The 25,804-nt window shown below is 36.5% G+C and overlaps 1 protein-coding gene across 2 annotated transcripts in view; it reads right to left on the minus strand.

Moving 5' to 3' along the window:
- The window catches only part of gabbr1b (gamma-aminobutyric acid (GABA) B receptor, 1b), a 127,845-nt gene that overhangs the window by 75,607 nt on the left and 26,434 nt on the right, over positions 1-25,804 (minus strand). For both annotated transcript variants that reach the window (XM_052584076.1, XM_052584077.1), the window contains exons 2-6: positions 14,309-14,392; positions 10,121-10,185; positions 7,653-7,791; positions 5,492-5,677; positions 5,366-5,383 (exon numbers count right to left, since the gene is read on the minus strand). In XM_052584076.1, the coding sequence (XP_052440036.1) occupies positions 5,366-5,383; positions 5,492-5,677; positions 7,653-7,791; positions 10,121-10,185; positions 14,309-14,384 (484 nt within the window). In that variant the 5' untranslated portion in view covers positions 14,385-14,392. The remainder of the gene's footprint in view (positions 1-5,365; positions 5,384-5,491; positions 5,678-7,652; positions 7,792-10,120; positions 10,186-14,308; positions 14,393-25,804) is intronic.

Genomic DNA, 25,804 nt, shown 5'->3' on the forward strand with positions numbered 1-25,804 from the left:
TATGGTGTTATTGAAATCATTTTTCATATTTACCATATGCATATGCAAAGCATACAGGGGATCTCATCGGTGAATGCTATATGACAGACAGTCTAAACAGGATGTATTGCTCTTTCTGCACTCAATACTGCCATCTTCTGATATGATTTTAGGATCGCATTACCAAGATTAATTTATCTAATGCTGCCCCCTTCCGGTTAGTAAAGGAACTTACTGACTGCTGAATGAAATGCTGCCCCCTTTTGAAAGGAGAGTAGATTTTTCATCTTACTCTTTCTTTTGTTTGGGGAACTTCACAGTACTTTACACTCAACAGTGCCACAGCCAGGTAGAGATGAACAGCATCAATTTCTTAGAAAAAAAAAAAAAATACCGTGCTTGTTGGCAAAAGCTGTCACTGGGTTGGTACCTTTTCAATACTGAGAGTGTAGTATCTTTATATGTAATTACCTTTATTTTTGTACTGTCTTTAAAATATGGTAATAATGTACTGACTACCATTTGTGGCAAACTAAAACGTACTTTAACATAAATCATATTGAAACATGTATGTCATGAGTGTACATATATTTGCAGTTAATGTAAGGATGAGGTAGTAATTTAATGCTTTAAAAATATAGTAACTTTAAATGTAATTGAATAATTCACTACATTATGTTTAAATTCGAATCCAAATTATAATCAAGTATTTTGCATGTGCTTTAGTATGTTAGCCAACACATCAAAATAAGTGCACTTCTTAAAAGGAGTCATGAAGTGCCTTTGTTTTTGTTTTTTTATTGTTCTCTGAGGTCCACTTATAATGCTATCAACATGTTTACTTCGTTTAGAAATATTAAAGGGTTAGTTCACCCAGATAGCAAATTTCTGTAATTAATAACTCACCCTCATGTTGTTTCAAACCCGTAAGACCTCTGTTTATCTTCGGAACAATGTCCATGTCCAGAAAGGTAAGAAAAACATCATCAAAGTGGTCCATGTGACATCAGAGGGTCCGTTAGAATTTTTTGAAGCATTGAAAATACATTTTGGTCCAAAAAGAGCAAAAACAATGATTTTATTCAGCATTGTTTTCTCTTCCGTCTCTATTGTGAGAGAGAATTCAAATCAAAGCAGTCTGGATATCCGGTTCGCGAACGAATCATTCAGTTCACCAAATCGAACTGAATCGTTTTAAAACGGTTCGCATCTCTAATACGCATGAATCCACAAATGACTTTGCTATTTGATTTGCTATTTTTGGACCAAAATGTATTTTCGATGCTTAAAAAAATTCTAACGGACCCTCTGATGTCACATGGACTACTTTGATGATGTTTTTCTTACCTTTCTGGACATGGACAGTATACCGTATACACAGCTTCAATGGAGGGACTGAGAGCTCTCGGACTAAATCTAAAATATCTTAAACTGTGTTCTGAAGATAAACGGAGGTCTTACGGGTTTGAAACAACATGAGGGTGAGTTATTAATTACATAAATTTGCTATCTGAGTGAACTAACCCTTTAAGCTATTTTCTGTCCTGTTTTAACCGCCCTCATCAGAACACTCTGCTATGATTGGCTAATAGTTGTTTATGTTTGACAGTCTATGTCCTTCAGAGATGGACGCTGCTGTGATTTTGGGCAAAAACCCATAAATAACTCAACACATACATATCATATAATTAATGCTGGATCCAATATAGTCAGCACAGCATTGTCTTTCGTGTCAATCTTCCTGAAAATCCTTCTTTGAAGTATGCCTTGTTTATGTTTATCTCAGAAGGCCACAGTCTGAAAAAAGACTAGGAACACTTATTACCAGAACCGAGACCTGAACTCTGTTTCACATGACCTTCACTCAAGACGACACACACAACTGAGAGAAACAAAAGTTTCACACCTCTGTAGGATTCTCCACATCCATTTCCTTTAATCACTCTCCCTATCTCTCCACTCATTTCCATCTAAACACAGGACACTACAAAGATCATCAATACCACCTTTCTTAATCAGAGTTTATTACAATACAACTATTCATGTTTGATGTTGTTTAAAAAAGGTCTCTATGTGTCTGGTAAAAGGGTCTCATTTTTATAACAATAGAATAGATGGCCATCAAGATTAGTTCAGGTCTTTCAACCATAATTACCTCCTGTATATAAATCTTCCTGCAGAAATCAAAGTTAGTCACATGCAACCCCCAAAAGTGATTTGCTAAAACACCTACAATAAACAAACAATATGGGTAAGTTTGGGATTCTTTTGGATATTTAAGGCTTGGGTGGGTTTACAAAATTTGGGCTGGTTTGGGGTCAGTTTGGTAGTTTTTAAACATATATATTGTATAGGGGAATTGGCTAACAAACTAGCCCAAGTGTGCATATACTGCATCCATACAGTCATCACGACGTTATAAACACAGTCACACTAGTGCAGAGACGCTGATGCTGATGTGGACGTCGCGGCCGTACTTTTAGCCAACCACAATCTGCAGACAGACGTGATGATTCATGAGTGACGGGGTTTTAGCACGATAACGGATCTAATTTTAAATGAACAGATAAATCATAATGCCTAAATATAAGTTACATGGTAAAGAGTGCGAGAGTGTTTTAACACTCAAAACATGAATTAGACCTGTTGAGGGAGAGATGACACGGAGGCTCCAAAACTTCAAAATCTATTTATATCTAATCTATATCTATACGATCCTATATTTTATCTTTTATCATTGAAAGCTGCTGGATTTGTTAGTTTTGACCTTGCAAAGATATGGAATGTTCTACGATATGAACTTCACAAAAGACTTCAGCCCGAATCAGACGGTAATTGTTTCTCACGTGGACCTTTGTGAAAATAAATTTACACATCACCTCAGTGATAAAACTTGAAAGACGACACAGTTTTGACTGTCAAATGTGTGCATACACAAGTGTGAGAAACCTTGATTTTAATTACTAGATAGACTTTTTGACAGTGCCTGTTTTTATATTTGATTCATATTTGGTAATTCTCTTTAAATGTATATGTCCCGATTTGATCCATGGGAAATTTATCTAATGTTATTATATTATTTTGTCGTCATTATGTTGTTTTAAGGAGTTAAAATGGCTCTTAACAACCTTGACTGACATATTCTGTCACATTATTTTGACTGTTAAAGTTTTGGGCGGTTTTTTGTTGGAGTGGGTGGGTCTTTGTGAGCTTTTGTGCTGGAAATCGTCTGTTCAATCTGGCAACACTGGGTGTTAGATCATTGACGGGGAGCAGGGCAATCAATAGTAAATGACTAAAAGGGGATTATTATTATTTTTATATGAATAATAAAATCACTATGTAGGTGCATTTGATGAGGAGTGTGGGAGTATTATCGCGCTTACTGTATGACATTTTTTTTTTTTTTGCAGAAAGAAGTTAAAATACTCTGTCATTTTGGGATATGAAATTTCTGTTGTCTCATGCAGTCTCCATCGATGGAGTACGTCACAACAAACCAACGGCTCACAGAAATAAACCTACAGAAAGCTTTAAATGTCTAATATCAAAATAACAAATTCAAATAAAAAACAAATCTTCTGTAATTATGTAGTCTGTATGGAAAGGTGCATTTCTCTAGGCACGTCCATTAACAAACTGTGGAGATGGCATTTGGCAACTTCTTTGCAGCTGACACTGACTGAGAAAGCACTAGTTTATTAATAAATAATAATAACATCTTTTTCACCGATGCATTCAGATTCAATGACTTTGCTGGTGCACACCCTTGAGTGTGGCATAGACTACGCCTAAATGCCTATATATTAAAGGATGGTTTTGTAGGTTATTATATTAATCAATTTAATATAAACGTGCAACCAGAAAAAAATCATTAGTCGGGGGCAGGCCTACTTAGTACAAGACACTGATCCATTTTTTAAATAAAATGCTATGACATTATGAGATGTTTGACTGCCAATCACTTCACGTTGTATTGCATTGCACAAGTTATGCATGTGAGTCAAAAGTTTTTATCTTATTTCATCTTTTTTTATGTATCTGGGTGATATGGGGTGCTAGCCAAAAGCTGGTCTGCCAAAAGCTGTCATTTTTGCAGACTGACTTTAATGTAACCTGCTTTTAGACTAATGAGAAAGAAAGATTTGAGTTCTGAAACTTACAGGATTTTTTTTTAATAGTAAAATAACTCTTATATGTCAAAAGATCAAGGGAATTTTAATTTCTCAGTTTATGATCCCTTTAAAGCACAACAAAAAACATAATAATGATAATAATAATAATGTATTTTAAAGTGAAATTTTTAATGTAAAATTAGGTTTTAAGAAGCACACTCATGAAAGTGTACTATCTTAAGAGGCCTTGTATTTTATAAATATTGTTTAATATTACGTTCAAGTACAGATTCAAAGTACACTCAATGTAGAGTCGGTACAATTAAGCGCACCTCGTTTTCACAAGGGTTCTTAGTTACTAAAAAGCATTGGTTTATCTGTCTTAAAAAGTAAAGCAAAAACTTTGCTGTCATTAACACATACAGCATGTCTATTCTAAAAGCAGCGCATCCATATTTATGCTTTAAATGTATAGAACTGTTAGCTTTTGGATAATTATTTAATGTAATTTGATTCTGAATCTAAATGTGCAAATATAAAGCATTCTGTTTTATTTTATTTTTATTCTTTTAAATATAAAGCATTCTGTTTATTCCATCTCGATCCCACAATAAAAGAGCGTGTACAGTCCAGAGTGAGTGGTGTTGCACATAAATATATGTATATATATATATATTATCTTAATATATAATATAAATCCTGATATGTACATGCTAACATTTATAGATCAGGCCTGACTGTCACAAATGTATTTTGCTACATCAATGAATGAAATTATGAAGAACGAGATGCTTTTACTTTGCTTTTTAAGCCTTCCCCATGGCTATTTTTTCCATGTTTTTTAAAAAGCGGTGGGGGACATGTCCCGCCCATCCAAGCTGCCAATTACATCTATGCTAAAAAAGTAGATGAAATACAAATCTTGCAGCTTTAATATGAAAATGGAAATGATAAACAAGTGATCCAATGTATCACATAACCTATTCACAGATAAAACAGCCTATATATCCGTCCGAGTAACGAATTTAATTTATGTGAGGGGAAAAAAGGTGGGTTTCAATCCAATGTGTGCAATAAAACAAAAAAAACAAAACAATGTTCACTTCTAGGGAATTTGGCGTAACATGGAAATGGCAGATGAAGCCAAGAAGTCTTCAGTTTGGAAAATTCTAGATAATTCGTCCTTTTATTAGGTTTCAGTTTATTGCAATGTCTCCTCAGTAATTACAATGCAGGTCTTATCATACATAAGAATACAAACACATTCTTACCTGTATAATGTCTGTCATCTGCATTAGAAGCAGAGCCCAGGAGAAAGAGAATAAAAGAATTATAAGCAATGAACAAAATATAAACCTGATCTGAAACTGAAAGCAGACCAATACACTGGCACTCACAGTGGCAGACAGGTTTGGGTGAGTCCCACTTGCCCAGTTTCGTGCACTGAGTGCTGTTCCTGCCCACCAGGATGAAACCCTCCAGACAGCTGTAGTGCAGTATAGTGCCCTCCACCGCTGGGCCTGGAGGGTGAACCGTCACACGGCCGTTCTCCAGAGACGTCCACACCCGCGCACACGGCAGCACTGAGGAGCACACACACACACACACACACAGCACAGCACAGGGTCACTTATACAAACACACTGGAGGCCATTCAAAACCTCAGAGGTGCTTCACACTGTTGTGTTGACTTGATGCTAAAGGATGGGTTATATGCATTTAGGATCTATCCTTCATGTGAGCCGACTGGAATGGACATTTCTTTTACCTTAATTTAGCTTTATAAAGCATGCAGTCTTACCATTCATTTCTTATATTATCAGCAATGAAAAGATGGCAAGAACAGAACGTATCACCCTGAGAGACTTTACTTATATAACGCACAATATGCTCAATGGCCATCTGTAGTACTTCATAGTTGCGTCACGTAGTGATTGTCAAATACATCTGCACTTTTATGTAAACGCCATTTTAAAACAGCACAGGACAGTTTGAAGGTTTGAAATGAAAGCTTTTTTTTTATGATGTGTGTGTGTGCAGGTGTACTTGACCTAGCTTACTTTTGGGGACAAAACTGCTGAAAAAAATATTTTAGCTAAATCTGACAAAAAATCCTTTTTGAGAATGTCCTGAAAAGAGTAAAACAGTTCAACTCTGTTCAGAATAGTATACTACTCTTGCTTGTTCTTCAGTATCTTCAGTATACACTGCTGTTCAAAAGTTTAGGGTCACTGAGCTATTAAGCTAGGATGCATTAAATCAAAAGTGACCGTGAAGACAATTATAATGCTACAAAATATTTCTTCGAATTAAATGCTGTTCTTCTGAATTGTCCATGCATCAACGAATCCTGACAAAAAAAAAAAAAAGCACATATAAAGCAGCACAACTGTTTTCAACATTAATAGGAAGATATGCTTCTTGTGCAGCAAAATCAGCATGTGACACTGAAGACTGAAGTAATGGCTGCTGAAAATTCAGCTTTGCATCACAGGAATAAATGATATTTTAAAATATATTAACACACATTTATCGATCAAATAAATTCAGTCATGGGGAGTATATCTTCTTTCAAAAAAATACTGAAATCTTACTGACCCCAAGAACGTTACGTCAAGCCAACTACACGTGTATACAGACAATTTTTACACACTGTTTTTCTCTGAACTTTTCTCTCCCCTTTGGCCCCCTGGAGTCAGTTTGGAAACGGCTACGCTAAGCATTATTGTGATATTCCTTGTAAAGCATCACCATCATCACTAATCACTTCATTCTGAGGCACTGTCAGAGTAAGGTCATTTAAATCAAATTGATTTAAGAAGAGATGTCAAAGAGAAGTTATGATTTATATGGTAGGTAAACATACTGTGTGATTTACTATGAAAAATTGTTTCATAGTAAACACATTTGTTGACATTTTAAACCATGACTGCTGATCTTGCAACACCAGATGTATCTGGTTTCCTGATAAACAGTTTTCCTACTGTTTGCACCAAAGCAGTGACAAAAACACCTCCATCACTCATGCATTTTTCACTCAGCATGACAGGATGGTAGGCTTTGGTGACATATTTGTGTGATCTATTGCACTTTCTGCTTTTAAACGCTCTGCTCTTCAACATCTCTTCCAAATTAAAGCAACGAATGAATTCAACAAATAATGAGATACATTACATTTCATTCTTACTAGAGAAGCTGTATTAGTATTAAAAGCTAATACTTTATATTTCTTACAAGTAATGTCTTTTAGTACAAGCAGGTCATCATGACTTAAATCTTTCCCCCTTTTTTTATTTATTTTGTGCTCTTGCAAGACATGATGCACCCAGCTGAACATGGTATGGCATCAAAACATTGACCTAAAGCAGTGTTTTAATTATTTTTATTTGTTAAGATGGATGAACATGACTTGATTAAACAGGCTTTGATATAAAGTTACTGTACAGAAAATAAATAAATAAATCTCACAAGCTATAAAAATACATGTGGAAACAATACACTTTCCCTCAAGGCACATTTCAGACACTGCAGATGGGGAATAAAGTGAGAAGAACATACAGCATTTGCTGCGCTGGTTCAGGTCAGTCCATGTGCCGTCAGGGAGACACTTCCTGACCTTTGGCCCCACGATCACTCTGTTCCCTCTGCAGATATACTCGATTTCATAATCCACCGGCAACACCTGAACACTGCGGATCTGCATCAGACACAAAGAGCACAGTTACAACGGATTCAACCGCTAATACACACACTACCATCCAAAAAATAGATGTAAGATCATTTATTTATTTGAAAGAAGGTAATTAATACTTTATACTAAATTGAATACTAACATTAGTATCGAACTAATCAAAAGTAAAGACATTATGAATGCTGCACTTTCTGTTCATCAAAGAATCTTGAATAAATCTACCAGTTTCCATAACAATTTGAAGCAGCACAACAGTATTTTTAATAGGGATGCACCGAAATTTCGGCCAATTTTCGGAAATTTTCGAAACCTTTTCGGTTTTCGGCCGATAGACTTTTATCACCGAAACAACACGGCCGAAATGTTGTGATGACGCAAACAGAAACCGCGACCTGCACGTGCACCAGCATAGCGCAGACCACGAGCTCCACGCGACATTCACTTAACACCAGTGAGAACATTCTCTTCTTATTCCTTTATTCGCAGCACTAAAGCGTCTCCTAACAAAGAGATTAAGACGGACCACGAAGTAAAAACAAAGAAAAGTACAGTCTTATAAAGTCTGTTAGCACACGTCTCACTGAGATCTTTTCGGATCCTCTGCACTTCATCGCGAATGTGCTTGATCCGCGTTATAAAGAACATTACTTGGATGCGGAAATAAGGCAGCGCGCACGAGAAATGATCCAGGCCGCGCTGGATGCGGAGAACCCGCGTGGAGACGGAGAAGCGCCAAGCGCAGGAGACAGATCAGAGCGCAGAAAAAAAGACTCGTATCTGCACCAGATGAGGGGCATGCACCATCGTTGTCTGATATGTTCAGTGGAATTCTGCAAGAAAGTGCCTCAAATAATAATAATAGGTTGGCTATTTTGTTCTTAGGCTACTATACACACACACACACACACACACACACAAACATATATACATACATAATATCAGATTGTAGCCATATTTATGCTAGATTTTCTACTAGATTTCTGCTTTAATTTGATAAAAATGTTTATTTATGCCCTGGCCCTATTTAAATACACTCTTTCAAATATTTCTCAAATGTCAGGCAGATGACAAGCTCAACTGCTCAACAGCTAGATGGTTAACTGTCTGAAGTCCCCATCCCCAGAAGTGACAACCCTCTTTCCTATACTGGAGAAGTAATGCACTTTCTAGTCCTACAGAGAACAATTTCAAATGCACTTCACCTAAATGCACTTTGTTTTTATGAGAGAACTGTTCATTTTAAAACCTTTCTGCAGGCCAGTAGGCCTGTACATTATTATTAAATATACACGAGTGGGATACATTTTTAGTTTGAATTTTATTTTCTACTGTGCATTGTTGCAATGTGCTTAATAAATATTTGCATCATTTGTAATTATGTATTTTTATGTTGTTTTTTTTTTAAATAAGTTATGTAATTGTAATTATTTTTGAAACTTTAATATTAATTTATTAATTTTAGTAAAGTTAGTACACGGTCATAGCAATAAATGCAACGGTACTAATAATTGGCATAATTTCTTTCGGTGTTTCGGTTTCGGTTTTCGGCCTTGGTTTTCTCTTTTTCGGTTTCGGCCAAGAATTTTCATTTCGGTGCATCCCTAATTTTTAATGTTCATTTTTTCATTCATTTTTCTTGAGCAGCAGAAGGATTGTGTGACACTGAAGAAGGTTGGAGTAATGATGCTGGAAGTTCAGCTTTGATCACATTACATTTGAAAAAATAAAATAAAATATATATATATATATATATATATATATATATGTATATATATATATATATATTATATGTATATATATGTATATATATATATATATATGTGTATATATGTGTATATATGTGTATATATGTGTATATATGTATATATATATATATATATATATATATATATAATCATTTTTTATAATTAATTAATAAAAATAACATTTTTTTATTATTTACTAATATCTCACAATATTACTGTTTTTACTCAGTTTTAAATAAAATAAATGTTGAAATAATAATAATAAATTGTGTTCCTGTAGCTCAACTGGTAGAGCACTGCGCTAGACAGCAAGCTAGCGCAAGGTGGGGGGTTCGATTCCCAGGGAACACATGATTGGTAAAAGTTGATAGCCTGAATGAACTGTAAGTCGCTTTGGATAAAAGCGTCTGTTAAATGCATAAATTTAATTTAACATTTTTAATTTGATAAATGCAGCCTTGGTGAGCTTTAGAAGCTTCTTTTAACACATTAAAAAACGTCAGATTTTTCAACAGCAGTGCAGTCCATCTAAACGCACACAGATATACATGTGTAATACAGCAAGTTACTAATAAATTCAATCTTCACACCTGTTCCTGTGTCAGACCCCTGTATCTGATCCCTCCATCTCTTGGCGGGCGAATGATAGCACAACCTAATGAAAAAAAGAATCAAAGATAATCACGCTTTCTAAAGGATTCCTTTCACATAACACATTCACAGAAACGCTACCACCATTCATCTCAAAGTTTGTCCATTAGATGGCGCACTCTTCTTTCTGAACATGTTACTCAGGATGTCCATGAACAGCCATGACGGAAGCTCTTGTGTTGTCGTTTAATCGTAGCTTCAACTCGCCATTCCTGCCACTATAGTGAAACTGGGTGGCTTTATATGAATATATTATCCACCACTTCACAAAACAAAAAAATTAATTGAACTACATTTAGAGTGGCTTCATTAGCAGAGCACACTGTAATCACAAACCACGAATGTGGCCCTATATAGTACTAGTAAACTCAAGAGTGCTAATTTTCCATTATATTTGAGTCATTCATGCCTCTAATCTGTGTAAATGTCTGAGTGTCCCCTGGGCTCACGGCTCGGCTGGGGATTTGCTGGCAGAATGAAAGAGCGGCGTAGCTGTAGCCTGTTATTACAGTCTGGTTCACCTTCAGGGTCAGCAGCTAATTACAGTCATCTCCAAACCCAGAGCCCAGGGGCACGGCAGACCAGCAAGACTGTGTGCGCTTGTGTGTTCACACGTGCATGTGTGTGTTACAGTCGTTTTGTGTGCACGGGTATTTTTGGGGACAAAAACACCAGCGGCATTATCAAAAATCAAATGCTGGCCCTGGCGTGCTCTTTGCAGTTTTGAAGAGACTCGAGAGTAGTTTGAAATGCCAAACCTACACACAACATGTATTCTGGCATTTTGTGACTGCACGCTGTATTTTAAGAAGACCACGTACACTTTCCTGCTAAATATGGCTGTCACTCCTCGACCGAATGCTTCATCCGGTTCTGTATGTGTGGAACAGGTCAGGATGGTCAACTAGTCTTCAACAACCAGGTGGGATTTAAAGGGAATTAATTTTGAGATGTAACATCTCTTAGAGCAAGGTTATTATTCTTATCTTAAAGTATTCAAACATTTTTGTTAAAGGAAATAAAGCTACAATAAAATAAAACATTTCATTATTAGATTATAAAAACGTTAACATATGCATACAACTGAAATAAGTTTGAATAGTTGGAAATAAATTACAAGAAATAAATAAAAACTACTAACTGCAATAGAAATCATTTAAATCTAAATACTTAATCTAGAAGTATCAATACAATAAAAGTACATCCTGTAGAAAAAATGAATTAAAAAAATTAAAATGAAAACTAATAAAAAAAGGACAAATCAGGTTAAAAAGTTGACTTCACTGTTTCTTGTGTACTACCTCTAGACACAAAACGTTGGGAATAGTTATTGCCTTGTTCAGTTATCTAAACTTTGCAGAGTGTATGTGCCTGACTTACAATGACAGATCAGGAGATAAACTGTGACAAGAGATACTCCACAGGCTCTTATTGCTGTTCAACAGGCCATAGAACGGGACAATTATGCATGGGAGGATTATATACGTGAGGATTTATGTACTTATTATAGCTGTCAGACATCTAATAGTGTTGATATTGTGTTTCATTAGTCGTTCAGCTCAGGCAAAACAGACTAGCTAAGCTTGTAATATCTGAGATAGGAAGGATGCAATTAGAGCTGGATGGAGGAGACGTGAGAAAAACTTCAATTCTAGAGGCTGACTGATGTGACCAGTGAATAAGACCTTTTTACACAGCTGGAATATCAACACACTGCCAAGAAAACACAAACAAAAACAAAGAGATGCACATGCAAAGGACAGATGCTCACACACACATCGAGAAGTGCTGTCAACTTAAACGAAAGCTATTAAATGTCATTTTATTAAATGAAATAAAGCTGAAATAAAATGAAATATAAATTGAAAAAAAAGTTGAAGCTAGATAGAAATAAAACAAAAATGAATAAAAATATCCAAAGCATAAAAAGACTAATCTAAAATGGAAATATTAAAATAAAAGCTCATTCTAATCCGTATCTATTGTATTAGTACATTTTATAGCACACTAAAAAAACAGAACTGTTTTAATTTTTATAAAAATACTGGAAACGCTGCACTGAAATGTATAAAATGAGATAAGCCATACTGAATGTTGCATCTATTGTAAATAAATAACGAAATTATGTTTTGGCTGAGTTCGTAGTTTGTTAATGTGAATGAGAAAAAAAAACTGCATGCCACACAATCCTTCAAAAACAGTAAATAGATGATACATCTTTCTTTCTATTGTCCTTGAAGGCTGCATGCAACAAAAAAACATACAGCACGACCAGTGTTTTTGCGGACAAGTAACCCGCTGGTTCTTTTAAATAAAATCAATCAAAAATACTGAATCAGTCTCATGAGTTTTCTGCTTGAACCTAAAACTAAAACTATTTCAAATTGAAATAAGGTTAACAAGGAAATTGCAAAAAATTAAACTTAAAAACACAAACTTAGCTGAATTAAAATGACTAAAACAGGAAAAAAAGAGCCTAAAAAATATGGGAGGTAACTTCCATTAAACTGTAAACAATGAGCGAAAGATTCGCTCAATGAAAGGATTAAGCATTTTCAAAAACTGGCTACAATGAGGTGACATTACTTTACTCACCCTTCAAAAATTAATCATTAAAAGAACATTTTAAAGTGTAAAAACTTTAAATTACAACATGCCATAAAACCAAAAAAGCTTGCTTATTTCTGTAGCAATGGTTTGAACTTGTTAAATTTTACTGTAGTATTATATGTCTATATTAAGTAATGATTTGAAAGCATCAGTGAGAAAACAAACCTTGAATTTGTAATGAAAAATATATCTTCTTAATGCATTCCAATTAATTATTCATGGATTATATTGTTAATGAAATCAGGAAAGCAGACCACAAATGCACAGTATTTTTTTCATGCTGTTACAGCAGAATTGCAAAATGAAAAATCAGGAGGAAAAGAATGTCACATTAAAATACCAAGCATTACATTATTCTCCTGCCGTCTGAAAAATAGGACATAGCTCATTCAGTCAAACTGACGGATAAGAATGACTTGTAGTGCAACTTTATTATTTTCAATTATTAGTTTCAGTCTTTTTAAATGGGAACTTCCTCAAACTGAAAGTGTCTTCAATGATATAAAATGCACTATGGCTTGTTAGTTAAAAGATAGAGAAAAAAAAATGTTACAAAAATAAAAATGACAAAAGCACATTACAAAATGACTAAAATTTAAACGTTTTAATAAAAAAGCTAATTCAATATATTAACAAATACTACAACATATAACCAATATATGTGACCCTAGACCACAAAACATCGAAATATGATATTTATACATCATCTGAAAGCTGAATAACTAATCTTTCTATTGATGTGTGGTTTGTAAGGATCGGACAATATTTGGCCAAGATACAGCTATACAGCATGATCAAACTAAATAAATAACTGTATAAATAATAGCTGACTGATAATTTTAACAGTGACCAAACCGAAAACATGCTTTTAGTGATGCATCCACACCATTAGGTGTCAGTATAAGGATAAAACCATATTGGACAGCGCAATGCAAACAATGTTACCAAGTATGTGGCTTTCCTGATGAATTTGGTCACTTTTATACTGCTGCCACGGGGTTTATTTTACCCGTGGATTGAAGTGAAGGAAATGGAGAATATACAATGGAAGAAAGTGAATTTGGAATGATTTTAATGCAATTTTGATAGCCATTTTCCACCAGAATGGTTTTGTTACATACACCAGGCAACCCTGAAAGGCAACATCATATTACTGAGTGGACTTTTAATATACAGTATGTGACCCTGGAGCACGAAAGCAGTCATAAGTAGCACTAGAACCTAGCACAGGTATATTTGTAGCAATAGCCAACAATACAATGTATGGGTCGAAACTATACATTCTTCTTTCATGCCAAAAATCTTTAGGATATTAAGTAAAGATCATGTTCCACAAAGATATTTAGTAAATTTCCTACCGTAAATATATCAAAACGTAATTTTTGATTTGTAATATGCATTGCTAAATGAAACAAATGAAAACTATAAATGCAAATGAAAGAAGCACATATTATAAGAACACACACATACAGAACAAACCAAAGCTCTCGTACACAGGCTTCAGCTCTCTCCATTACCTGCGGTCGTGTTACGTGAGGCCAGGGCGAGGGAAAATGTCCCGAGGAGAAGCGACAGAATAAACGAGAGGGCCATTCTTCCACCTGCGGATTGAAAGAAAGAGAGAGGCATTATCAGAGGAGGAATGAGTGAGTGTGAAAACAGAGGGTGGAGAGTGATTGTTTAGGTTGTATGTGAGATGAGCGTGAGAGGGAAGAGAAGAAGGCATGGGGCGAGGAATGAAACAGAAGGGCGGCGAGGAACAGATCAGAAACGGCACTTGCGGACAGACGGCCCTTTTGAAATCTCTGAACGGCTGATCTCCTCTTCGAGATTCACAGTTAGTCTACCACGACCGAGCAAATGAGTCACTCGCGGCAGGGTGCCTTCCCTTACTCAGCCTACAGATCTGCTTAATATCTGCATCAAGGTGCGAGCACTGCCTAGCCGTCCCCATCAATATTCCCTTTCCGCCTAGCTGCTTTCTGACTCAGACGCGCCAACAAGCATCACAGTGTGTGTAGATGGGGGAGGACAAGATGAATGATAGCTGTTGTTTCAGTCAATGGGTTTTGTGCATACACTGGTGTTGTTTTTGATAACAAGGGTCTCATTTTACTTGTAGCAGAGTATGTATAGCAAATGAGATACATATACAGTATACACTTGATCGTTGAATATGATTGGCTGAGTGGCTATTTTTTTTGGGGGGGGGGGGGTGGTCCTTTCTATATATGAACTGATACTCAACTAGGGTTGCAAAGGGCTGGAAAATTTATGGAAACTTTCCAAAAATCAGAGGAAAATTGCAAAACATCCTGGAATGTTTCTGAAATTTACTGGAAATTTTCCTCCTTTTTGTAACCCTATACTTAACTGATTACTTCGGTAACACAGAGTCATTCAGGAACAATACAAGGGACTGTCTTGATGAGTGAATCATTAGATTATTTAAAATTCGTTAAATTAATTAAACAACACTGATTTATTCAGAAACAAAAGATGCAAATGTATTTTACTGAATTATTAACTCAACAGATTGATTCAGTCAGGAATGAAATGGATGAGTCAATGTATCTTTCACTTAATTTGTTTAAAAAACACTCGTGTATTCAGGGATGAAATAAGCCTCTTATCTTTTACGAAAGTAAGTTATTGAATGATTGACTCAACTGACTCATTAAACAACACAAATTCATTCAGGCGCAAGCAGGTGACTATATGAGTCCACTAGCTGAGCTGACATTTAACAACACTGATTCATTCTGGATATAAAAAGTCACTAGGTGCATCCCAAATCACATACTTACGCACTGTTCTATGACATTTTTAGGTGTAAATTGTGTGATCAGTGTATTCTCACTGAAAATTTAAAAACATTGTATGTAATCTGAATAAATAGTGCTCAAGAATGGCTGTTGAGATAGTATTCTCAAGTGAATTAGTACAAGCTTTCTTTCGTTACGACTTAACAAGTGGATTACATCATGAAGGGGGAGGAGCTATCAGATTCAGATTATTAATGACTAAATATAAATTCATACACTGCATGGTTGAGTACATAGTTTATGAATGCATATAGTGTATAGTGCATCATTTGCGACGCAGTTATTGTCCCCATGAGTCAATGAATCTTTCGCTTAACATGTTTGAGTCAATTAATCTTGCACTTAATTTAATTTAAAAACACAGCAACAAAACAAGCGACTGTCTTTATGATTAAGATATTGAACAACTGATTCAAGTGTCTCATTTACCTTATTCTGGATTTAAACAAATGTCTATCTTTAAGAGTGAGTCGGTGAATCATTCACTTAATTGATTTGTTCAAAAACAGACACATTCATGAACTAATCGACTGCCTTTAGACATGAGTCAATGAATCACTGACTCAAGCGCCAGCCAGCGAACGCAGATCTGACATTAAAAACCACTCTGATTCATTCAGGAACAAAAACCCACTGCTGTGCTCAGATGTGCATGACGGTTGATTCTGATTACCATTCAGCAAAAAAGACAAAATAACTAGACATATGGTGTCTGAAATGTGGATGAATTAAGAAAAATGAATTTGTAATTTTGTGTTCATTCATATTAACATATATAACACCTGGCGAGTAACTCATTAAAGCTGAATTTTTCTTGCAGTTGGAGCTTGGTTAGTGTTCATTTTGAACCCTGTTGACAACACTGAAGGGAACATTGAAAGCAAGATGTAATAGCAGGGCATGTTCATAAGTCCCTATAATGAGTGTGGAATTGCAGGGAAGCAAAAGAGAAACGTGCTTCAAAGAGCTGAAAAACCACAGAGAGATAAATCTGGGACGTAGAGCACGTAAACCACCGGCTTTGTACAACCAATTGGAGCCAGCGCACATGTTCCCGTTCACTCACAATCTGATTAGACAGCCAACAATCAACCAGGACTAATCTACATAAATTAATTTCACCCAAATGATATGCTAATTTGAAATACAGGTAGCAAAGCAGGAAAACTCAACTCCACCGTAACGCTTTACACTTCCTGTGCTGTAATCACAATGGAAGCAATTTCTACAGATTATTCACGGCTTCTAACTGTTCTCAAAGGAGTATGAACGAGTATATGAGCCATAACACATTTCTTCCCACACTGTACAAGCAGACGAGGCTTTCCGTCGTGGGAGCGCAGAGCGCTGTAAAGGCGGTCTTTGCATGAAAGGCAGGTTAGGATTAACTTTAGCGGGAAAGATTTTCATGAATGCACTGAACATATGGAGTTAACAGAAAAAAGCTAGCATGCTGCCTTGTGCCGTGCTGTCTACTGCTTACACTGGCAGCTGTCTTCTGAAGGGCTGTGCACACAGGACATGTTCTTGTGTTTTGTCTGCACTAATTGTTGTTCTGTGGTAAATCTGGAATAGGCAAAGATTTCTGTCCATTACAGCATGTCTCACACAATGAGCATATCATTTTTAAGATTCTATGTTAAGTTAAAATTAGTTTATGATATGCAGCACTGTAAATCAATGTCAGTTTTAAAACAATGGCCCCATTGGATGAACCTAAACATTGCTTATTTACATACACAGATGCATGTATTGGTAGTTGATGCATGCCCATGAAATTTCATCTTATTAAAACTGCATGCATAATAAGCTACCCATTACCAAAGGTGTTATGAGTGTTAATGGGATACTCCGCCCAAAAATGAACATTTTGTAATTATTCCACAACGCCACATGTTTTCTTGTACAAGAAGTGTTCTCATCGCTACATAATGTTACGGTTGAACTCCTGATGGCACATGGACTATTTTGACGATGTCTTTAATACCTTTCTGGACCTTGACACTGTATTTTATTTGGCAGTCTATGGGACAGTCTCAAGCATCCTGGTTTTCATCCAAAATATCTTAAATTGTGTTCAGAAGACGAACAGAGCTTTTACAGGTTTGGAATGACATGGGGGTAAGTGATTGATGACAAAACTTTCTTTTTGGGGTGGAGTATTCCTTTAATGCCTCTATAAACGTGCCTTCTGTTCAATTCTGTCACGCTCCATCTAACTGTTTTTAATGCTAGGATGTGTCCTGTGTCCTAGAATGCTGTACATAAACCTGTGCGAGACACAACGCATAAAGAGTTCCTGATGTTAAGAACACAAGACTTGAAGAGTTTTACGTTAGCATGTTGCTAAGCTAACAACGTGATTAACATTAAAGCACAAAATATTAGAGATAAAACAGTACACTTTTGAATTTTAATTACTTTTATTCATTTTTTTTTCTTGACTTCTTAGATTTAGACTTGTTGCAATGCATTCTGAAACAGATTTTTCAGGGAAGGATACAATCTGATTCTGTTTTAGAATTTGCTTAAAATGAGGCATAATATTGCTGCCTACATTTTGAAACAATTGTCATGCCTGTAGTGCACCTATGATGCTTAGGTAGACTGCTTGCTCTTTTGGACAGCTGTTAAAGCTGCGGTAGGGAACTTTTGACGCTCTAGCGGTTAATAAACAGAACTGCTTGCGTCTTGCGGAAGAACATCGTAGCCGGAACTACTTCTCTCTGTTTATGTCTATGAAGAATCACAAAGGTACTGGGTTACTCCGCCGCGGTATCCCCGAAGCAATCTAAAATATTCTGAATATAAACACTTATTATAGGTGCACCCTAGTGATTCAGGACAAGCCAAAAACACTGTTTGGAAAATGGATTCATGGTGTACTCGCTTATTATATACATTTTGTAAATTTTGAACACAAACAAAGTTACGGACCGCTGCTCTGATTGGTTGTTTCTTAACGGGAGCGGATGAATTTCTGCCAATGGCAATAGGACCACTGGGAGGAGCCAGAGGAGCTTGATTTTTTTCACAGATTATCTGTCTCATATTCTACTGTCAGGACATAATGACAGGTTTAACAAATATGTAAAAAATACATTGTAATAAAATACAAAAATTGCAGCTTTAACAGAGAGGGGCTCTGATGCTAGCTTTGTTATGAATCTAATGAAAAGCACTTGCAGTGCAGGGTGAATGTACACACACACACACACAATCTGAAGACAGGGCTCCACCTGAGGCGTAAAACTGACCGTGTGGTACCAAGCTCTTTCTCATCTCTCTCTCCTCCTCTTTCTAACACATTCTCTCTCTCTGGTTTGCTTTCTTTTCCAGGCCAGCATTGTTTCTTTTATTGTGTCCTTCCAAAATCACTGCTGTCTTTCTCCTTCCTCACTGTTCAGTCTTCTTTTATCTCTCTACAGAGCAATTACTCTCAATCTTTTCCCCCTCCATCTTTCTAACTGGCTTGTCTCATGAAAACAACAAATCTTTCACTCAAACGGTTTCTCACACCATACACTCATTATACGCAGCCTGATTGCATTGCACTGCTCTGAAACCGCAGCCATAACTCTACACAATTTTTTTTTACACCATCTTACAAATACCTACATTTTCAAGCCTAGGTTGGTTCCATTTTAGGTATTGGCCATTGAGAGAGACATACTGTTTGCCTACTAATTTAAAAACTGGGGTGGAAACGTCCCCATTGCTTTGATTATGGTGGATATGGCCCTGGCGCGCACACATTCATGCACATTCACTTGGTAAATGACAGGTGACAATCTCTATATGGACACCGAAAGCAAAGCACGTCTCTTTCTGACTGGAAACCAAAGCTGAAAACTGCCTAATTCTGTTGCCAAGCAACCATTCATGTACCCTCCTTCCCTTTGCTCTTTGACTGCTGTCAGACTTTCTTGATGTTTTAACCCCCGGTGACACACTGTCTCCCCCACGCCTCTGTAAACGAACCCTCTCAGCCATCTGACTGCAGAGGTGATGAGTGAACTCGACGGTTTCACCGCAGTGTCTCATCAGGGCCTCATCCAGCGTGAATGTGTGGATTAGCGGTTGCACCTGTGCAGCTAATATTACCCACCATAGAAATAGTATTAGCACTTAAATTAGCATGAAATGTGGGACCTAAAAAGGGCAGGGCTTACACTGTCAGAAATAATTACCAAAATTGTACCTTTTGTGGATACGACAGCTAATCCCTGGGTCAGAACCAATAAAAGGACAACTTTGTACCTCTTAAAGGTGCATAGTAGTATCTATGAGCAGTGATATTCATTATTAAAGGGATAGTTCACCCATAGCCATTGACTTCCATTCTAAGGAAAAAAAACACTGTTAACTGTTTGGTTTTTAATATTCTTTGAAATATCTTCTTTGATGTTCAGCAGAAGAAAGACATTTATACAGAATTAGAACTTGAGTGTGTGTAAATGATGAACTATCCCTTTAAAGCACTGTTATGAACATTTAAGGCAGTTATTCCCAGCTCTGGTCCTGGAGGCACCCCAACACTGCAGATTTTGCATGTCTCCTTTCTCTGATACACCGGTTTCTGATTTTGGAGTCTCTACTAATGTGCTGTTGTCAGGATATCCTGAATCAGGTGTGTTTGATTAAGGAGACATTCAAAACGTGCAGTGTTGGGGTGCTTCCAGCACCATGGTTGGGAACCACTGACTTAAGGTAGAACATTGTCTTTCTAAGCTGAATACTAAAGGTATAATTTTTGCACAGTTTTTGTTTAGCAGCATTGACACTGACTGTAATTGTTCAGTGTGATCAGATTAAAGTATTTTTTTGTGTGCTATCGCGTTATTAATCCAACTTAACATTAAAGTTTTTAAATATACTTTCATATTTCAATAATTTCACATGCAATCTTTAAATTAATGTAGAAACAACAAAGGCAGTATATTTTTAATATTTGTTTATTGGCATCTTATTATACCTGCAGGCACGTATCACCGATAATACTACTGATATCTCTAAGATATTGTTCTTTTTTTCCTAATTTTTAACCATAACCTACAGCCATTCAACATTTAGATAAGGGATAATGATGTCAGATAAGGGAGAGCGTGCTGCTGTGCTTCAGGACAATTTTGTTCTTAAATTTGACTCATAAAACAAATACTTGCATGCATGCACAATTTTAAGGCTGCTTTAATCGTCTTTAGGTAAATACATGACTTAAAGGGATGGCTCACCCAAAAATGACAAACCTGTAAGAGTTGCTTTCTTATGCTGAACATAAAAGAATATATTTTGAAGGTTGCTGGTAATCAAACAGTTGGCGGTTGACATTGACTTCCATAGTATTTTGTTTCCTATTATGGAAGTAAATGATGACAGAATTTAAATTTTTGGGTGAACTATACCGTTAACTGATGACATACAGTAACTACGATATTGCTCGCTTGTAGTTTCTGTGTGCAATATACAATATAACAGCTGATATTTGACAGGAATTTTTTTTTTTACTGACCACATCTCATCTGACTGCAGTTCAGTGATGTTCTACTGAAGCTCCTTGTTACCTGTACCCTTTTCCCTCACTCATTTGACTCAAAATAGTCTAAAAATAAACGCAATTCTTGTCAAGAAAAAAGAGACAGAAGCAGCAGTTGTAAGTATGGGTGGCCAACTCTAAAATATTTTTAATGGAGTTAAACTGAATAATTAATTGCATGTGTTAACTTGCTCATTTTGACAGCACTAATATTTTTACATCATCTAAAGTATGTGTTATCAGTGTTTTCCAGCGTAAAACTGGCTATCATCATGCTTGGGTGTAGCTTTTCAGTAGCTAAAGTGTTCTGAGTGTTTTTTTAGCACATTACTATGCAATTACTAGGGGCTTCTAGGTGATATCTAGGACATTTTGGGTGGTTTGTAGGTGGAAGCGCTTCCTGGTCCAAGTTAAAAGATTCCACCATAAAGTATACTTCCCTTGTTCATGTTCCAGTCTGTGGGACGTAATTTTCGCCTTCAGCACATTCTGCTGATGTCCATGAACACATCTGTGTAGAGCCTGATTGTTGTGTCCGGACTTGTGCCAATAGTAGTGAATTTGAAAGTGATTTGACCACTTTAAAACAAAGAGTGTATTCACCCTCGGTCAAAGGAGTAAAGGCTTGTATGCTCAGCGGTGAGTGAGAAAGAGCGGAATGCAGAAAATTAAGTACACCTGGGCCTGTAGGTCTGAGAAAAAAAAAAAAAAAACACTAAATCTGGTTTGCTATTGTTTGCAGATCCCAGCCTGGCCAGGCAGGTGCTTAGCTGGGTGAATAATTTAACTGAAAAGTGCCCACAACTGCTCTGAAACCAGCCAGCTAGACTAGATATTAATGAGTTTAGACAAAATTAAATTAAGATGTTTTTCAGCAGGTTATGGTTTGGGTCTCTCCCTTAATCTAAGTGTAACTTGCCTGGGAATGGCAAACAAGGATGCTAAAGACCACAGCCTCTGGTGTCTAGTGTGCCTCTTGAGTGCAAGGGAATGATATTTATCTGCACGGCTCTTACCAGCTGGTCTACAATACACTCACTTCCCTAAACCTCACTCATTGGGTCACGGCACCAACTGGCGAGTAAAAAGCATGATTTATTCCCCAGTTACATGTAGACCCGCCTTAAAAATTCAAATGAATGAAATCTCCACAACACAACAAAATTGGCACAACATGATGGAAACAAGCCACAACACAATGAAAACAAGTCGCAACACAACGAAATTAGCACAGCATATCAAAAACAAGCCACAACACAACAAAAACAAATCACGACACAATGAAATTAGCACAAGGCATTGAAAACATGAAAACAAGTAGAAACACAATGAAAACAAGTCACAACACAAAAAATTAGCACAGCATATCAAAAACAAGCCACAACACAACAAAAACAAATCACGACACAATGAAATTAGCACAAGGCATTGAAAACATGAAAACAAGTAGAAACACAATGAAAACAAGTCACAACACAAAAAATTAGCACACCATTTCAAAAACAAGCCACAACACAACAAAAACAAGTAGAAACACAATGAAAACAAGTCACAATACAACAAAATTAGCACACCATTTCAAAAACAAGCCACAACACAACAAAAACAAATCATGACGCAATGAAATTAGCACAACACATTGCAAACATGCCACACAACAACAAAATTGGCACAACACAATGGAAACAACCCACAACACAACAAAAACAAGTCACAACAATGAAATTAGCACAGCATATCACAAACAAGCCACAGCACAACAAAAAACAATTTGCAACACAACAAAATTAGCACAGCATACCAAGAACAAGCCACAACACAACATGATAAAATCAGCACAACACATTGAAAATATGCCACAAAAAAACAAAATTGGCACAACATGATGGAAACTAGCCACAACAAAAACAAGTCACAACACGATGAGATTAGCACAACACAACAGAAAGAAGCCACAACATATCAAAAACAAGCCACAAAACATGAAATTAGCACAACACAATGGAAACAAGTTGCAATACAATGAAATTAGCAAAATACATAAAAAGTAACTGAGAAAAGCAATTAGTTACTTTTTATGGAGTAACACAATATTGTAATTCATTCATTGCTTTCAAAAGTAACTTTCCCCAACACTGTCTACACTGAGGTGTGGGGTTGGACTTTGTTTCAACATGACCAACAAAATCTACAGAATCTGCTGAAAGCTGGGTTAGCACTGAACAGGTTCATCTATGAGCAACAGTAATATTGATGAAAGCCTTAGAAAGCACCAATTAAACTTTGTAGAAATAGTACAAAGGTCTCCAATAAAACAAATAGAGCATCATCAAATGCCTTTCATGGGGATGACCCTTTCGGAAACAGATATTAGTTAGCAACGGTCGCTCCCCATTGTTGCTGCAGAACACTGTCTGCTGTCACCTCCTTGTGAAATGCGAAATGAGTGATGGAAAACAGTCACTGACCTCCTCCTCGCCATCGACCTGTTCGCTAACTGATAAGGGCAATGAAGGCCTGACAACCTGACTGATGTAAATCTGGGTGGGAGGAGCACGGACTGCCAGGACGGGAGTGTGTGTGAGCCTTTTAACAAAGGACACATATTCTCAGGGGCAATTCTGCTATGTATGGTCATAAAACCAAAGGGAAGTGAGGTAAACTCTTTATTCCATGATGCATCTCAGCGTAAGCCTCCTTCCTCATATGCACCTAAATCTGCAGGATTCAAATGGAAGTTCAAAGACGTCAATTATAATTCCTTCAAAATCACAGGAGTGTGAGTATGAGTCTGAGTTTGGAAGCTTGTCTGGTGGAGTACATGACCAGACATTGAGGGATGTAATTCAAGCTGGCAGAACACGAAGCCAGTAAGCCACGGCACATAACACAGTCAATAATTATTGGGTGAGAGAGAAGCCTTGGTGATGTATCCATCCGTCCTGGACCTGGATCTATAGTACATGTGCAAATAGATCATGATGTCCTCACAAACCCACTATACTCACAAAAAAACAAGTGCTCTGGTAAGTACTCATCAAAATTATTTTGTATGATCTTACCATACAGAAACATGCCATGTGCCTGCTGTAAAAAAACAAAAGACTGGCTTAGTAGGGCACAAGTGAATGCTGTGCATCAGACACTGGCTCACGGGATGGGTTTCTAGTATGTACTCATCAGGTTTCCTAAAGGATATTTCAAAAATATCCCAAAAAGTGAATATTCTGTCATTTACTCACATTCATGAAGTAAAAAAAAAAATGGTATCACTTTCTTCTATGGAACAAAACAAGAGATGGAAATGAAAGCAAATGCCAAGCAAAGGCCAAGCTCCAAAAAATGCCATATGTAGTCACAAATATATTTAAACATGACACATGGACCAGGTTTGACTCAATGATGACGCCAAAGCCCACAGGTTCCAGGATTGTTATTATTTAACTAAAATTAAAATGATTAAAAATGATTGAATTAAAGCTAAAAAAAAAAAAAAAAAAAAACTTAAAAATGTGTGAACTAGTTTAAACAGTTTATTCAGAAATTGCTGAACAGCAGTACATTGCTCTAAATTCATAAAGAATGCTAAACCATATGAAGGTCTAACATTTAAATTTATGTTTAGACTTTCAAAATATTCTGACCCAGTGCTTATTTCTTTGAGCTCAAGCCCCCTGCCATTTGCTTTCTGTATGAAATAAACATTGAGAGCACGTAATTAAAGTAAATAATATACTATTATAAACCTATAGCATGCAGGTGTATTTTTAGAAACCTACTGACTGAGTCATCATAAAATTAAAAGTACAGTATGACTAAGATGGTCGAGGGAAAAATCTGCTTCAAGACACATGGTGCAGCTCACATAGTAGAAAAACAGAAAAGAAAAACCTTGGAGAGACAAATCACAAGGACACTTGGAAAATCACAAGGAAACAGTGAGACAAAAACATACACTGACTCCCATCGAGTCTCACGAGTGAAACAAGACACGAGTGAAACAGGACACATGCAAACCCATGCTGTGATACACGCCTACAGAGATCAGACACGCAGGCCACCAGCAGCAAAGAGAGAGAGAGAAGATGCAGCGTTGTAATTCCTCAATCAATGCCATGAGGCATGAGTGTGAGGTGTAACAGACGGCTTATTGACAGTGTGTCTCATAAAAGACTAAAGCCTAGAGCCTCACGACACCACACACATATTAACGCAGGGACGTGACAGTGTCCCACTATCCTTCTACATCTCTCTGACATTTCTGGAAATTCATTTTTTCAACAAAATCTGCAACCTGAAATTTCAACAGGAGTTTCTATAATGTGCTATCATGCATAGAAAACACAATCTACAGTGCTGTCTACTGTCTACATAAGCTTTTCCTTCTAAGGCATCCTAACTGTCATTTACATTAGCTTTGTGATTGACTGGACTGAATGTTCTACATAGACAGCTTGACATGTGCACCACGAGAAATAGTGATCCTTACATGTGAGAGTCGATCCATGTTTACCGAGCAGCCATCTTGGTGACACCTCTGAAATGCTATTTTCTGTGCACAGATATTGCCTACTTAAATATCAACATTGTGTTTCAATAATTTGCTTCAAATCAAAAATTGCAAAAACCCTTGTGAAAAATAAGTGTACTTA

Source organism: Carassius gibelio, chromosome B19 (assembly GCF_023724105.1).
Source record: "Carassius gibelio isolate Cgi1373 ecotype wild population from Czech Republic chromosome B19, carGib1.2-hapl.c, whole genome shotgun sequence".
NCBI lineage: Eukaryota > Metazoa > Chordata > Actinopteri > Cypriniformes > Cyprinidae > Carassius > Carassius gibelio.